We start from the raw sequence: 16,751 nt of genomic DNA on the forward strand, positions 1-16,751 counted from the left end.
TAGTGTAAGATTTATCCTGATCTGTAATGTTTCTGTCAATCAACCAATATGGCCACCATTGCTACCAAAAATAGAACACAGGGTAAAACATGCAATATTTCTTGCTTCCTTTTAAATTTTGCTTTTTTTCAGTTTGTAGTTGTGTAATAAGTAGCCATTGATAAGCTGCAATTTTATTTACATAATTTCATCTCTTTCACTTAGAACATTTCATTAAAATAACAATTTTGTTCACCATTTTGAGATGTTGAGCAGTGGTTAACATTAACAATGAATCAGATCTGAAATTTGGAGTGCATTTCTTTCTAACCAAAGTTTTGTAAATTTTGTGTGCTGTTTGTTATTGTTTGCTGAACATTACAAAAGTAAAAAAAAAGCATCGTTTAATCAGTGTTTACTGATCCTGTTTGAACTGTCAAAAATACATGCACATTTTTAGCGAGTGCATAGTTTTGTTAAAGTTATGCAAACGTATGTTAGAAACAAATGATGTAAACGTGTGCATGCTGAACCTTTTGTATTGTTTGTGTTAGAAAGAAATGCACAAATATCTCAAAGATTTAGATATTATTCTTATCCTAAAACATTTATTCATTTATGTTTAGCGTTTTGCAGCTGTTTAATACAACAAGTGAGGATTATACAGTGATATTTACATCTGGGTGCACTGGTGCACTCAAGCTTGTAGCAGAGTCCTTTGACTTTTACACAGAAAACAGTTACCATAGCACAAAAGAAAGAAGTGGAATAGAAAAATGTGACAAAGAGAAAGTTGATGTAGTAGTCGATGATGACCCAGGAAATCATGAGTTCAAGGTCAAATCAGGATGTTTTGCCTATTTATTAGATAACCACACTTCTGTACAGGGGATGAGAGAAATCGTAAATGCAGAGGACAATTTATGTGTTGAAGAAACTACAGATGAAAATTTCAAGATACATCAAGTTAAAAAAGGGAAAAGTAAAGAAGGAAACTCATTGTTTGTGTATCCAGCCCAGTCTAATTATTGTGGACGTAAATATCCAATGAAATGGATCGACAAAATACATCAAGGTCAAATGCCATTTCAGAGGTTGTTTCCATGGAAATGGTTTGTTGTACTGGATGCAGCTTCTTATGTCAGTACAAGTCACCTTGATCTAAGCCTAAACAAACCTGATTTTGTCACACTTTCATTCTACAAAATGTTTGGATTTCCAACAGGAATAGGTGAGTTTGCTTCCAGAATATAAAATAAACCAAGGGACATAACTCTTATTATAAAAAGATCATATTGTTTTGAGTCTTAGCCTTATCAAGAAGTACCCTCATATGTAGGCACTCAAACCACAGGTGTAATACTGCCAATGATTGCAGTTATATATATAAATGTAGGTCTAAGAAGTATCTTAAACACAATTTAGGAGATGTGGTATGATTGCCAATGAGACAACTATCCTCCAGTGTTCAAATGACGTGAATATAAACAGTTATTTTAAATATACATGATCAATGCAATACAGGTTGTATATTGAATTTTTATCTTATGTGCATTGTTTACATTAAACAGCTGTTTAGAAGGTAACTTTTGCATTTAGGTCTTTTGGAAGATTGAATGGTTTTTGTTATAAGTATCAGGGCTCACACAACTTCAGAATTATAGAGTATGCATTAACTAGGATTTTGTTTACTCTGTCCCCCTTTCTGATCTGTTTCCTTGGCAATTGCTTTTTGTATAGATCTGTCTCCTTGGCAATTGCTTTTTGTATAGATCTGTCTCCTTGGCAATTGCTTTTTGTATAGATCTGTCTCCTTGGCAATTGCTTTTTGTATAGATCTGACTCCTTGGCAATTTCTTTTTGTATAGATCTGTCTCCTTGGCAATTGCTTTTTGTAAAGATCTGTCTCCTTTGCAATTGCTTTTTGTATAGATCTGTCTCCTTGGCAATTGCTTTTTGTATAGATCTGACTCCTTGGCAATTACTTTTTGTATAGATCTGTCTCCTTGGCAATTGCTTTTTGTATAGATCTGTCTCCTTTGCAATTGCTTATTGTATAGATCTGTCTCCTTTGCAATTGCTTTTAGTATAGATCTGTCTCCTTGGCAATTGCTTTTTGTATAGATCTGTCTCCTTGGCAATTGCTTTTTGTATAGATCTGTCTCCTTGGCAATTGCTTTTTGTATAGATCTGTCTCCTTGGCAATTGCTTTTTGTATAGATCTGACTCCTTGGCAATTTCTTTTTGTATAGATCTGTCTCCTTGGCAATTGCTTTTTGTAAAGATCTGTCTCCTTTGCAATTGCTTTTTGTATAGATCTGTCTCCTTGGCAATTGCTTTTTGTATAGATCTGACTCCTTGGCAATTACTTTTTGTATAGATCTGTCTCCTTGGCAATTGCTTTTTGTATAGATCTGTCTCCTTTGCAATTGCTTATTGTATAGATCTGTCTCCTTTGCAATTGCTTTTAGTATAGATCTGTCTCCTTGGCAATTGCTTTTTGTATAGATCTGTCTCCTTGGCAATTGCTTTTTGTATAGATCTGTCTCCTTTGCAATTGCTTTTTGTATAGATCTGTCTCCTTGGCAAATGCTAATCCAATGTATGGAGAATGAAAATTAATCAGCCCTTGCTGGTTCCTTTTTTACATTAAAGTTTTAAACTTAAAAGATCAAATCATGTTTGACATTTTTATTGCTTAGTAAAACTTTAAATATTTTAGTTTGTCTATTTTGTTCTCTCTATCATGGTATGGATGTTGTTAATTTGTTAGTGAGATGTACTAGTCAGAAACACTCCTAGGTATGTGTAGGTATGATTGACGGGTCGTTAAGGTATATTATATTATGTAATATTAGTTTGATATAATACACAAAAAATGTTTGATTGAAGGAATCTGCTGCTTATTTCTAACAGCCTTCCAAAAAACTTCATGTTTTTATTCTATTATTATTTTTTTCATTTTCATTAGGCGAAACAAACTAAAATATGTGTGTTTGGTTTCTACAACATGCTTGTAAAAGGTACAGATAGAGATGGTAAAATGTAAAATAACATAAATACTGAACTCCAAGGAAAATTCAAAATGGAAAGCCCATTAAAGATGTTTATTTAGTTATTTGGGTTTTTTCACTTCTTACATACTTATTTGTCAGAAATAGTTTCATATTCATTCATTCAATAAAATGATAAATGCTGGAGAAGTACAACTAAAACACAGTGTTTAATGTCGTAGAAACCACCGGTCTTTTGGGCGTAAGCCTTATATCTTTGAAACACATATACAGTAACCATATACACCTTCTTAACATTGTGTTTTTCTTCAGTCCTATCAGAACATAGTGTTCAATATGTGTTTTTTTTGTTTGCTATTCATATCACTTAGTGGTTTTATACTTGTTAATCAAATTTGGGGAGCAGATAGTTGTGCCTATGTAGGCCTGTACTTCTGAAACAAATAGTTCCTGTAAGATAACTTTAATTTGCTTCAGAATTAAGCCTTATAGCTTTGCATCATTATGACCTACCAAGAAATGCAGGTCAAATCAAATTTTCACTGTTGTAACAATAGCCCTTCAAAAGTGATACCTTCAATTTTCTATATGATAATTAATGCTCACTCTGCAATAGGACATTTAGCAATAGAGCATGAATGCAGTTTATATTAAATTTCTATTTTGCTGATGTAACCATTTCAGAATAATGTTCCTCGAATTGTCCCAAAATGATCAAACTGGTTTAGGATTATAAAGTATAAGAACTAATATCTTGGCTGCAGCATTACTACCTACCATGTAATTACATTTATTCCAATTGTTTTACTGTCGCCACAGTTATCACCAAGAAGTTACACCCCAGAATTGTAACTTGAGCTAGCTTCTAAGTACAACCTCCTTACTTTGCAAAATAATTTCCCAATATGAAATATAGGTCAAAGCTGATTTCCACCTATGCCACAATTATAGTTCCAGTTATCTCCTTTACCAGGTAATAATGTTAGTTTGCTATAAACTCCCATCTAATAAATTTGTATCATTTCAGAGGTCTTTTATTTGAGTTGCTTCTAAATTGTGAAATTGATTATTGAATTACCAGATTATAACATTAATTTGCTATGAGCTAGGATCTTAAAGGCCTTTAATTATTTTAACTTTACTACCAGTGTGACATTTGAAGAGCATCTGACATGCCAACTTTTGTTTGTTTCAATTGTGTTTGCATTCTGTCCATTTACAGTCATTAGATAAAACTTTATTTTCCAGCTTCACATTCACCCCTTATATTTCATTTTTGAATTTTTTTTAATATTTACTTTTTTTTTTGAGGGGGAGGGATTTGACTTTGATACCCTTTAGGGAATAAGGGACAAAACCTCAATCCATATCAGCCATCATCCCTTTGGTCTCGGGTTGATACAGTATTATTTTCTATGTATTACAATCTGTCTATTTATGGTTGTTTACATAATGCCAGAACAGCTATCTTATAAATATAAGCTGTAATAAATAAACTAAACATTTGTCAATAGTTGATGCAGACTGGTAAATTAAAGAGAACAAAGTTTAGAAATAATGGATGTATCTCCCAGTAATACATAATGTCCTGTATTTCTGTAGTAGTGCAATATATGATATACACGTAGATTTGTTCTTCCATTGATTTCCTTCACTGATCATGTATCATTGATATCCTACCGAGATATCTTAGATGAAAGATTTGATTTATGTAATTATTATTTCTACTATCAATACAAGTTTCTGATGATGACGTGTTAGATGTTTCTGATGATGATGTGTTAGATGAACAGGTAAAGGGGTATTTATATATGAACAGATTAGGTCTGTTGATGCCAATACTCCTGGATTGAGGACAAATTGTATTTTCCTGGAAACTAGTACTTGATTTTTGTCGAGCCTGCGACTTTTGTCGCAGAAAGCTCGACATAGGGATAGTGATCCGGCGGCAGCGGCGTTAGCTAACTTCTTAAAAGCTTTATATTTTAGAAGCTAGAAGACCTGGATGCTTCATACTTTGTATATAGATGCCTTATGTTACTAAGTTTCCGTCTGTCATATGTCCATTGTCCTTGACCTCATTTTCATGGTTCAGTGACTACTTGAAAAAAAAGTCAACATTTTTTGTAATGTTAATTTCTTTCTTATTATAAGTAATAGGATAACTATATTTAGTATGTGCGTTCCTTGCAAGGTCCTCATGCCCGTCAGACAATTTTCATTTGCCCTCGACCTCATTTCATGGATCAGTGAACAAGGTTAAGTTTTCGTGGTCAAGTCCATATATCAGATACTATAAGCAGTAGGTCTACTATATTTGGTATATGGAATGATTGTAAGGTGTACATGTCCAACTGGTAGGTGTCATCTGACCTTGACCTCTTTTTCATGGTTCAGTGGTCAAAGTTAGATTTTTGAGTTTTGGTCTTTTTTTCTAATACTATATGCAATAGGTCAACTATGAATGGTGTATGGAAATATTTTATGATGTACATGTCAGTCTCACAGGTTTTATTTGACCTTGATCTCATTTTCACGGTTCATTTCTCAGTGTTAAGTTTTTGTGTTTTGGTCTGTTTTTCTTCAACTATAAGCAATAGATCAACTATATTTGATGTATGGAAGGATTGTAGGGTGTATATGTCTGTCTGGCAGGTATCATCTGACCTTGACCTCATTTTCATGGTTCATTGGTCAATGTTAAGTTTTCATGGTTAAGTTTGTTTCTTAGATACTATAAGCAATAGGTCAACTATATTTAATGCATAGATTGATTGTAAGGTGTACATGTCTGTCTGGCATGGTTCATCTGACCTTGACCTCATTTTCATGGTTCATTGGTCAATGTTAAGTTTTCTTGTTTAAGACTGTTTCTTAGAAACAATAAGCAATAGGTCAACTATGTTTGGTTTATTGAACGATTGTAAGGTGTACATGTATTTCTAGTTTGGTTTGTCTGACCTTGACCTCATTTTCTTGGTTCATGTTAAGTTTATGTGTTACTTGTAGTAAAGCTTTGTATTTAGGACTATCAACATAAAATCAATGGTTAGTAAAGAAGGCGAGACATTTCAGCGTGTGCACTCTTGTTCTGGTTTTGACAAATTTTTGCATACAAGCCTATAGGATATTTGTACTTCCCTTAACACTTTACCTATGAAATCCATACAAATTAGTTTTCCACAAAAAGTGCTGAATCCACAGTATGTGCAAATATTTTATAATGTGGATTCGTAATTATTTTTGTGGGTACCAGTTTTCATGGATTGAGGGAAAATTGTATTTTCATGGATATTTGATTTCATGGTTATGCCAAAGTTTACAAACAAACCTATAGAAAATGAGTACTTGGTTGAACATTTAAATTCGTGGTTCACCTTTACTCATGATATCCATGAAAATTGGTATCCCATGAATAATAATGAATCCACAGTATACTATAAATGGGGATTAGTAGTCAAAATTAGAGACATTACAGCAAAATGCAAAAACCAGCAACAACCAACAGGCCAAGGAAAACATTCAAAGAGAATGAATTGATTAAACTGATTGGCTTAAGATAGCCTGAGTTCAGCTATTGTACTGTCCAAAAAAATAGCTATCTTGGTAGTACACTTTCAAGATAATTTAAGTTATTGTTTCTTTGGATGGCTAGATTGTGAGTAGCTGCTAGAGTGTAATTAATACCACTGATAAAGCAGTTTAGTCACAAATTTATAACCTAATTTATTCAGAAATTATTCATCTATGCAACATATTGTTCACAGCATGGAGCAGGGAACATAGAACTTTGAGACATCTGTGGGTCCATTCATCTGTGTACCTATCTAGACCTATGTTCTGTCTTCTGAGGGCCCAACATTTTTTGTCTGCTCTCTATGACATTTATATCAAAGTTTTATTTCAGTAATGTCTCTGACTAGTTGGAAAATTAGTCCAATCCACTTTTTTGGAGGAGTTGTGCCCCTTGGAAATGTAAATTATATGGAAAATTGCATTGGGACTGCTCTTAAGCTACATTTATGTACAATTTTTTTGAAATTTCTAAACATGGTTTATTTAAGCAATTTTTGGAAAGAGTTCAAAATTTAGGGCTGATCAATTTTTTTTATGGGAGTAATTACCTTTCAAATGTAAATATTTTTGAAAAATTGCATTGAAATTGATCTTACAATATAAAAAAGGAGATGTGGTATTATTGCCAATGAGACCTAGCCACCTGAGACCAAATGACATTGATCTTTGGAAATTTAAGGGCACTGTAGGCCTTCAAAAATGAGCAATGATAATGTGGTGGGATTCATTCAGATTTTTATGAAATTTGTATTTGTCAAAATCAGACTAGATCACCTACTATTTTTACAGAAGTTATAACCCTTGGAAATTAAAATTATTTGAAAAATTGCATTGAATTGAGGGCTTTTATGCCCAAATCTATTCTCGCTTTCCAATTATTTTTTTTTTTTATTTCATTTTTTTTTTTTGATTATTCAGGAGCTTTACTTGTGAAAAATGAGTCTGCAGAAGTTCTCAAGAAAGCATACTTTGGTGGTGGTACGGTTGGAGTTAGCTCCCCTACTGAATGTACCCATATCAATTGTTCCAGTTTATCTGAAAGGTAAGTTACATGTGGTTCACCTTTAAAGTTATCCCTACTGCAAGTTTCCATATGAACAGGAAGTTTATCTGACAACTGACTAATCTTCCCAATGAAGGTTAACGTTATACCATTTATATAACATGTAATGTTTTGGAGATTTTGCTCATCACATGATGACTTGATTGTCCATCATGAAATATATATAAAAAAAAACTGAAACCAGAATCCACCTTAACCATTAATGTTGACTTCACCTGAAAAAATCCTATGAAGTTAAAGCTTGTGATTTTTTTCTCATAAAGCAACATGGATATCGTTACTATAAATAGAACATAAAATAGAAAAAATGGTTTGTATTTACAGCTGTACCTGTAAAATATTAATCTGGTTTCTTATTAACAGTTATGTAACAATCTATAGTGACATACAAGCTGTGAGTTTTGTTCTGCTGATCAACTTCAGACCTATTTATAGCCCTTAGAAATAAAACAAATCATGAAATTAAGTTTTTATCAGCCAACATATCTGATATTGAACTTAAACTTCTAGTACATAGTTGTGTAATTAGAAGTAGTAGATTAAATTTGAGTTTCATTTCATTTCACTTATAAGGATCAATTGAAGAACAAAAGATACTGATGACAATACACAATAAAATCATACCACAAAAAACCCCCACTTAATTTGACATTACAGAATACCACATTCTTCTTCTTACAAATTATACTCATTGTGGAATCTAAAAATGTCATTATTAAGTTAGATTTTTTGTTTGAAAATTACATCATCCAAATGTGCAGGTCAACATATTTCATAAAAATATTTCATTTGTTTATCAGGTTAGAAAAGTTGCTATTAAGTCATCTGTTCCATCAAACTCAACAATCTCAGGTGTTTGTCTGTTTTAGATAACCTTTTTTACAGCTTAATTGGCAATTTCCACAGAAAAATAAGTTAACAATTAATTATTGATTTTTCAAAATGCACAAACAAAACTGTTGAACCAGATAATTGGAGTTGTTTGTCACATAGAATATGATGCTGTTTCCTCCTGTTACGATTACATTCCTTCTTCACGGGATATAATATGTCTTTGATGAAAACTGCATCTATGGTTTAATTTGAAGACATTAATGAGTGATGGCTTTTACATTCTAAAACAGATCGCCTTCCAAAGCTTTGTAAAGGGAGATAATTAATCTGTTATCATCGATAACTGTATGTCAATCACATTGGGAATATCATATTATATTTTTAGAAATTTCATTATTGTTAGAAGCACAATATAAATTGAAAGAAATGTAGCCATAACGAAACAATAATAGAGGTACCGATCGAGATTAGAATCAGCAAGACATCGTTGATAAAATGTTTTTTAGTCTCATGTCGTTTTCCAATCAGTTGCCGTGATATTGAATACATAGAAACCCAGGCCTGTAAACAAATTAATGTTAGATTCCCATTCATTTTGTTAGTTAGAAATGACAGATGACATAAAGCTGTAGAATTGGATTTTCCAGAGATTTGTTACTTTATTTTGGAAATAATGATAACTGAGACAATTAAGTATACATGGTCATCTTCTTTCATATGGGTTGTAACGTGTAGGTGTACAAATAGTTTAATTTTAAAAATAAGAAGATCTGGTATAAAAGCCAATGAGACAATTCTGTACCAGAGACCAATGACATAGAAGTTAAACACCTGTAGGTCACTGTACAGTCTTCAACAATGAGCAAAACCCATACTGCATAGTCAGCCTATATATTTCGTTAATTTTTGTCCCCTTACATGTTTTACTTTGTGTTTTTTCATTTACCTATCCTAAATACCCTTATGCTATTGTCCAGAGTTAAAATTCATAAAAAAAAATATAACTTTGTTGATATATCTGGATAAAACTTTAGTGTATAAATGAACAGTAATGGTCAGTGTGCAGAAGTGACCCTTGTCAAATTTTATATTCATGAAAAACTAGCTATGATTTAATAAAAAAAATAAAGTACCCAGAATAAATTTTTTTAAATGCATTTTATAAAAGTGAAAATTATTTGCTATTAGCAGATAGTTTTGTTTGATTTATAAAAAACGCTCAAAAAACATAACAGATTTATTACTCATCTTGCAACACAATTATTTGACCTCATTTGGGTCCATTTGCATGCAACATATAGTTTGACCCTTAGTTCGAGATGGGTTGTGCATAATGCTCAGCATGTTCAGTTATTTAAAAGAAAAATATGTTAAAGTGAAAAGTGATACAAGGAAGACACTAGGAAGAACCATTACTTCGATGGATTTGGCCCACAAAAATTTATTCTTATATATATACACATAAAATGATGATTTAGATATTTTCTAATGTATATGACATGAAAACAAACAGACCAAGAAATATGGTCATTATACTAATGCAAGTAATCATGCATTGCTTATTGCTTTTGTAATTCTGGTTAATATTTTAATATGTTATGAATCAAATTAGTTTGAGTCAATTCTGTGGTTATGAATTCGGCATTTAATTTCCTTTATAGGTACAGTTGAAAATCTAAGCAGGGAACATCATATATGTGTAGATAAAATGTATCATAATCTAAGCAGGGGACATCTTATATGTGTAGATAAAATATATCATAATCTAAGCAGGGAACATCATATATGTGTAGATAAAATGTATCATAATCTAAGCAGGGGACATCTTATATGTGTAGATAAAATATATCATAATCTAAGCAGGGAACATCTTATATGTGTAGATAAAATGTATCATAATCTAAGCAGGGAACATCTTATATGTGTAGATAAAATGTATCATAATCTAAGCAGGGGACATCTTATATGTGTAGATAAAATGTATCATAATCTAAGCAGGGGACATCTTATATGTGTAGATAAAATATATCATAATCTAAGCAGGGGACATCTTATATGTGTAGATAAAATATATCATAATCTAAGCAGGGAACATCTTATATGTGTAGATTAAATGTATCATAATCTAAGCAGGGGACATCTTATATGTGTAGATAAAATGTATCATAATCTAAGCAGGGGACATCTTATATGTGTAGATTAAATGTATCATAATCTAAGCAGGGAACATCTTATATGTGTAGATAAAATGTATCATAATCTAAGCAGGGGACATCTTATATGTGTAGATAAAATGTATCATAATCTAAGCAGGGGACATCTTATATGTGTAGATAAAATGTATCATAATCTAAGCAGGGAACATCTTATATGTGTAGATAAAATGTATCATAATCTAAGCAGGGGACATCTTATATGTGTAGATTAAATGTATCATAATCTAAGCAGGGAACATCTTATATGTGTAGATAAAATATGTCATAATCTAAGCAGGGAACATCTTATATGTGTAGATAAAATGTATCATAATCTAAGCAGGGAACATCTTATATGTGTAGATTAAATGTATTATAATCTAAGCAGGGAACATCTTATATGTGTAGATAAAATATATCATAATCTAAGCAGGGGACATCTTATATGTGTAGATAAAATGTATCATAATCTAAGCAGGGGACATCTTATATGTGTAGATAAAATGTATCATAATCTAAGCAGGGAACATCTTATATGTGTAGATAAAATGTATCATAATCTAAGCAGAGAACATCTTATATGTGTAGATAAAATGTATCATAATCTAAGCAGGGAACATCTTATATGTGTAGATAAAATGTATCATAATCTAAGCAGGGAACATCTTATATGTGTAGATAAAATGTATCATAATCTAAGCAGGGAACATCCTATATGTGTAGATAAAATATATCATAATCTAAGCAGGGAACATCTTATATGTGTAGATAAAATGTATCATAATCTAAGCAGGGAACATCTTATATGTGTAGATAAAATGTATCATAATCTAAGCAGGGAACATCTTATATGTGTAGATAAAATGTATCATAATCTAAGCAGGGAACATCTTATATGTGTAGATAAAATGTATCATAATCTAAGCAGGGAACATCTTATATGTGTAGATTAAATGTATCATAATCTAAGCAGGGAACATCTTATATGTGTAGATAAAATGTATCATAATCTAAGCAGGGGACATCTTATATGTGTAGATAAAATGTATCATAATCTAAGCAGGGGACATCTTATATGTGTAGATAAAATGTATCATAATCTAAGCAGGGGACATGTTATATGTGTGATAAAATGTATCATAATCTAAGCAGGGGACATCTTATATGTGTAGATAAAATATATCATAATCTAAGCAGGGAACATCTTATATGTGTAGATAAAATGTATCATAATCTAAGCAGGGAACATCTTATATGTGTAGATAAAATATATCATAATCTAAGCAGGGAACATCTTATATGTGTAGATAAAATGTATCATAATCTAAGCAGGGAATATCTTATATGTGTAGATAAAATGTATCATAATCTAAGCAGGGAACATCTTATATGTGTAGATAAAATGTATCATAATCTAAGCAGAGGACATCTTATATGTGTAGATAAAATGTATCATAATCTAAGCAGGGAACATCTTATATGTGTAGATAAAATATATCATAATCTAAGCAGGGAACATCTTATATGTGTAGATAACATGTATCATAATCTAAGCAGAGGACATCTTATATGTGTAGATAAAATGTATCATAATCTAAGCAGGGGACATCTTATATGTGTAGATAAAATATATCATAATCTAAGCAGGGAACATCTTATATATGTAGATAAAATGTATCATAATCTAAGCAGGGAACATCTTATATGTGTAGATAAAATATATCATAATCTAAGTAGGGGACATCTTATATGTGTAGATAAAATGTATCATAATCTAAGCAGGGGACATCTTATATGTGTAGATAAAATATATCATAATCTAAGCAGGGGACATGTTATATATGTAGATAAAATATATCATAATCTAAGTAGGGGACATCTTATATGTGTAGATAAAATGTATCATAATCTAAGCAGGGGACATCTTATATGTGTAGATAAAATATATCATAATCTAAGCAGGGAACATCTTATATATGTAGATAAAATGTATCATAATCTAAGCAGGGAACATCTTATATGTGTAGATAAAATATATCATAATCTAAGTAGGGGACATCTTATATGTGTAGATAAAATGTATCATAATCTAAGCAGGGGACATCTTATATGTGTAGATAAAATATATCATAATCTAAGCAGGGGACATGTTATATATGTAGATAAAATATATCATAATCTAAGCAGGGGACATGTTATATGTGTAGATAAAATGTATCATAATCTAAGCAGGGGACATCTTATATATGTAGATAAAATATATCATAATCTAAGCAGGGGACATGTTATATGTGTAGATAAAATATATCATAATCTAAGCAGGGGACATCTTATATGTGTAGATAAAATGTATCATAATCTAAGCAGAGAACATCTTATATGTGTAGATAAAATATATCATAATCTAAGCAGGGAACATCTTATATGTGTAGATAAAATGTATCATAATCTAAGCAGGGAACATCTTATATGTGTAGATTAAATGTATCATAATCTAAGCAGGGAACATCTTATATGTGTAGATAAAATGTATCATAATCTAAGCAGGGAACATCTTATATGTGTAGATAAAATGTATCATAATCTAAGCAGGGAACATCTTATATATGTAGATAAAATGTATCAAACTATATATACATTATGTTAACCAGTGCTTTTTTACTGGAGCCCAATATACATTGTATATAAGCTTACAATATTTTGCAAGTATCGGTCAGTGAAAATTTGAAATTAAAAGACAAATTAAGAGGTAACTATCCTACCTGTCAACCACTGACAGGGAATATGCAGGTCCATGACCTGCATTGAGAAAAAAAATATCCAATCATAATGGATACCATTTATTTTCAGTAATAGTTAAGTATTAAGAGAGCAGATTATTTTCCATTTAAAACAAATTCCTATTTTTTAAAAATATTCACAAGGGTTAATAAGGTCCTTTCACCTTCCCTGAAGAAACCGTTTTATTTGTTCTGATTTTTTTTCTTTAAATTTTTTCTGAATGTTGTTTTTGCTTTCCCAAGGTCAATAACAAATTTGATATCTCACCATTTTAAACCAAACAGTTCTCTTTGTAATAGTTATCTCCCCTAACATCCTATTTTTGTTGTTGTCAGATACCCACTGAATCCAAAACGGTAATTGAAAAATTGATTTTTTATGCCCCACCGTCACCGGAGGGGGCATTAAGTGTTACCCTTATACATCCCAAAATTGGTTTCCATTCTCTAACTTGAGTTTGTCTCAACCAAATGTTATGAAACTTATACACAATGCTTATTACCACATAACAAAGATCCAGTTTGAATTTGGGTGGCGTCACTTATTCCGTTCTCGAGTTATGCCCTTTTATAACATTATATGCAAATGTTGGCATCATCTGTGTCCCATGGACACATTCTCCATATATTTAATTTTAAGACAAATCCTCAGGGTGGTTTTGGTCAATTTTGCAATCCAGCAATGTCTAATTGGAGTTATTTTCCCTTCCTTACTTTACTACACATATATTGTTGTAACACATAAAGCCTTAAAGGCCTAGATTCTTTTAAATCAAGATCCATGGCAATAGGATAACTTTGAAATTGAGGTCAAATGTTATGGTCACTTTTTAACTTTAACCATTACTTCACTTGTTTTCAAATCTCCTCTGCAACTATTAAGGAGATATATGTATAAAAGAACTAGTGCAAAATATTTTTAATATATATTTAAAATGCAGATTTTTGTTTGATGTATAAACCCTCTGTCCCTGATTTGTCCCTTTATATGGCAGTAGATAAATGATACTTGTTTGTTAGACAATTACTCTCTGTCCATTAATAAAATTTAATTACAATTTTGTCCTGTATGTTAATCAGGGGAAATAATAAATATTGTTTTTGTTCTTAGTTATGGTAGTTAGTTATCCTGAGTTATGGTAGTAAGTTGTTCTGGGTTATGGTAGTTAGTGATCCTGAGTTATGGTAGTTAGTTATCCTGAGTTATGGTAGTTATCCTGAGTTATGGTAGTTAGTTGTCCTGAGTTATGGTAGTTAGTGATCCTGGGTTATGGTAGTTAGTTGTCCTGAGTTATGGTAGTTAGTTATCCTGAGTTATGGTAGTTGTCCTGAGTTATGGTATTTAGTGATCCTGAGTTATGGTAGTTAGTTGTCCTGAGTTATGGTAGTTAGTTATCCTGAGTTATGGTAGTTGTCCCGAGTTATGGTAGTTAGTTGTTCTGAGTTATGGTAGTTATCCTAAGTTATGGTAGTTAGTTGTCCTGATTTCGTGGGTATAGGTAAACCACAAACTTAAATATTCAACCAAGTTACAAATGTTCTAAAGTTGTGTATGCAGACTTTGGCAAAACCACTAAATCAAATGTGTATGAAAGTTCAAAGTTTCCTCAATCTATGAAAATTGGTACCCACAAAAATAAATGATGAGTGTCCAAATTATAGGTTCAAAAGATTGTGTAGCCTAAATATCATAGTTCAATTTTTGTTAAAATTTAAGGTTTAAATTTGGGAATTACATGAATCAGATTTTATTTCACAATGTAACTTCACTTTAGACTACAAAAAGATATGAAGTATCTTAAATTAAAGGTCCAACAGGTTTTTATACGACCACAAAAATGGTCTTATATTGGTATGACGTTGGCGTCGTTGTCGTCGTCCGAAGACACATTAGTTTTCGCACTCTAACTTTAGTTTAAGTGAATGGATCTCTATGAAATTATACCATAAGGTTCAATACCACAAAAGGAAGGTGGGGATTGATTTTGTGGGTTATGGTACCAACAGTTAAGGAATGAGGGGCCAAAAAGGGGCCAAAAATAAGCATTTTTGTAACTTCCAGACATAACTTGTGTGTAAGTGTATGGATCTCTCTGACATTGTACCACAAGGTTCCAAATCACAAAGGGAATGCTGGGATTGATTTTGGGGGTAATTGCCTCCAAATTTTAGGAATTAGGGGCCAAAAAGGGGCAAAAAACAAGCATTTTTATAGTTTCATGACAATAACTTGTGTGTAAGTGTATGGATCTCTCTGACATTGTATCACAAGGTTCCATATTACAAAGGGAATGCTGGGATTGATTTTGGGGGTAATTGCCTCCAAATTTTAGGAATTAGGGGCCAAAAAGGGGCAAAAAACAAGCATTTTTATAGTTTCATGACAATAACTTGTGTGTAAGTGTATGGATCTTTATGAAATTGTACTACAAGGTTCCATATCACAAAGGGAAAGTTGGAATTGAGTTTGGGGGTAATTGCCTCCAAATTTTAGGAATTAGGGGCCAAAAAGGGGCAAAAAAACAAGCATTTTTCTAGCTTCATGACAATAACTTGTGTGTAAGTGTATGGATCTTTATGAAATTGTACTACAAGGTTCCATATCACAAAGGGAAAGCTGGAATTGAGTTTGGGGGTAATTGCCCAAAAAGTTTAGGAATGAGGGGCCAAAAAGGGGCCAAAAATAAGCATTTTTCTAGTTTCCAGACAATAACTTGTGTTCAAGTGTATGGATCTCTCTGAAATTGTACTGCAAGGTACCATACCACAAAGGGAAGGCTGGGATTGATTTTGGGGGTAATTCCCTGCAAATTTTAGGAATTAGGGGCCATAAAAGGGCAAAAAAACAAGCATTTTTCTAGTTTCAGGACAATAACTTGTGTGTAAGTGTATGGATCTTTATGAAATTGTACTGCAAGGTTCCATATCACAAAGGGAAAGCTGGGTTTGAGTTTGGGGGTAATTACCCTTAACGTTTAGGAATTTGGGGCAAAAAAACAAGCTTTTTTCTAGTTTCCAGACAATAACTTGTGTTCAAGTGTATGGATCCCTCTGAAATTGTACTGCAAGGTACCATACCACAAAGGGAAGGCTGGGATTGAGTTTGGGGGTGATGAATCATAAGGGAGTTCAAAAAATTTGGGGGGGATTTTTTTTTCATTTTTTTTCTTTAAAATTTTCCATTTTAAATTGGTTATTTCTGATTTATATATAAAAGCAAATAATTATGATATGGTTTGAATAGGTAAATTAAAAATTTTTAAGTTCTTAGACCACTTTCATTCTGTGTCAGAAACCTATGCTGTGTCAG

General features: G+C 31.9%; 1 protein-coding gene and 1 long non-coding RNA gene across 3 annotated transcripts in view; both read left to right on the forward strand.

The window, feature by feature from the left end:
• The window catches only part of LOC127727903 (uncharacterized), a 244,332-nt gene that overhangs the window by 85,380 nt on the left and 142,201 nt on the right, over positions 1 to 16,751 (forward strand). The window lies entirely within an intron of this gene.
• Positions 1 to 16,751, forward strand: part of LOC127727849 (molybdenum cofactor sulfurase-like) — a 57,299-nt gene that overhangs the window by 7,511 nt on the left and 33,037 nt on the right. Inside the window, exons 3-4 of the mRNA XM_052234964.1 lie at positions 606 to 1,210; positions 7,488 to 7,611. Of these exons, the coding sequence (XP_052090924.1) occupies positions 606 to 1,210; positions 7,488 to 7,611 (729 nt within the window). The remainder of the gene's footprint in view (positions 1 to 605; positions 1,211 to 7,487; positions 7,612 to 16,751) is intronic.

Source organism: Mytilus californianus, unplaced genomic scaffold (assembly GCF_021869535.1).
Source record: "Mytilus californianus isolate M0D057914Y unplaced genomic scaffold, xbMytCali1.0.p SCAF_2, whole genome shotgun sequence".
Lineage (NCBI taxonomy): Eukaryota > Metazoa > Mollusca > Bivalvia > Mytilida > Mytilidae > Mytilus > Mytilus californianus.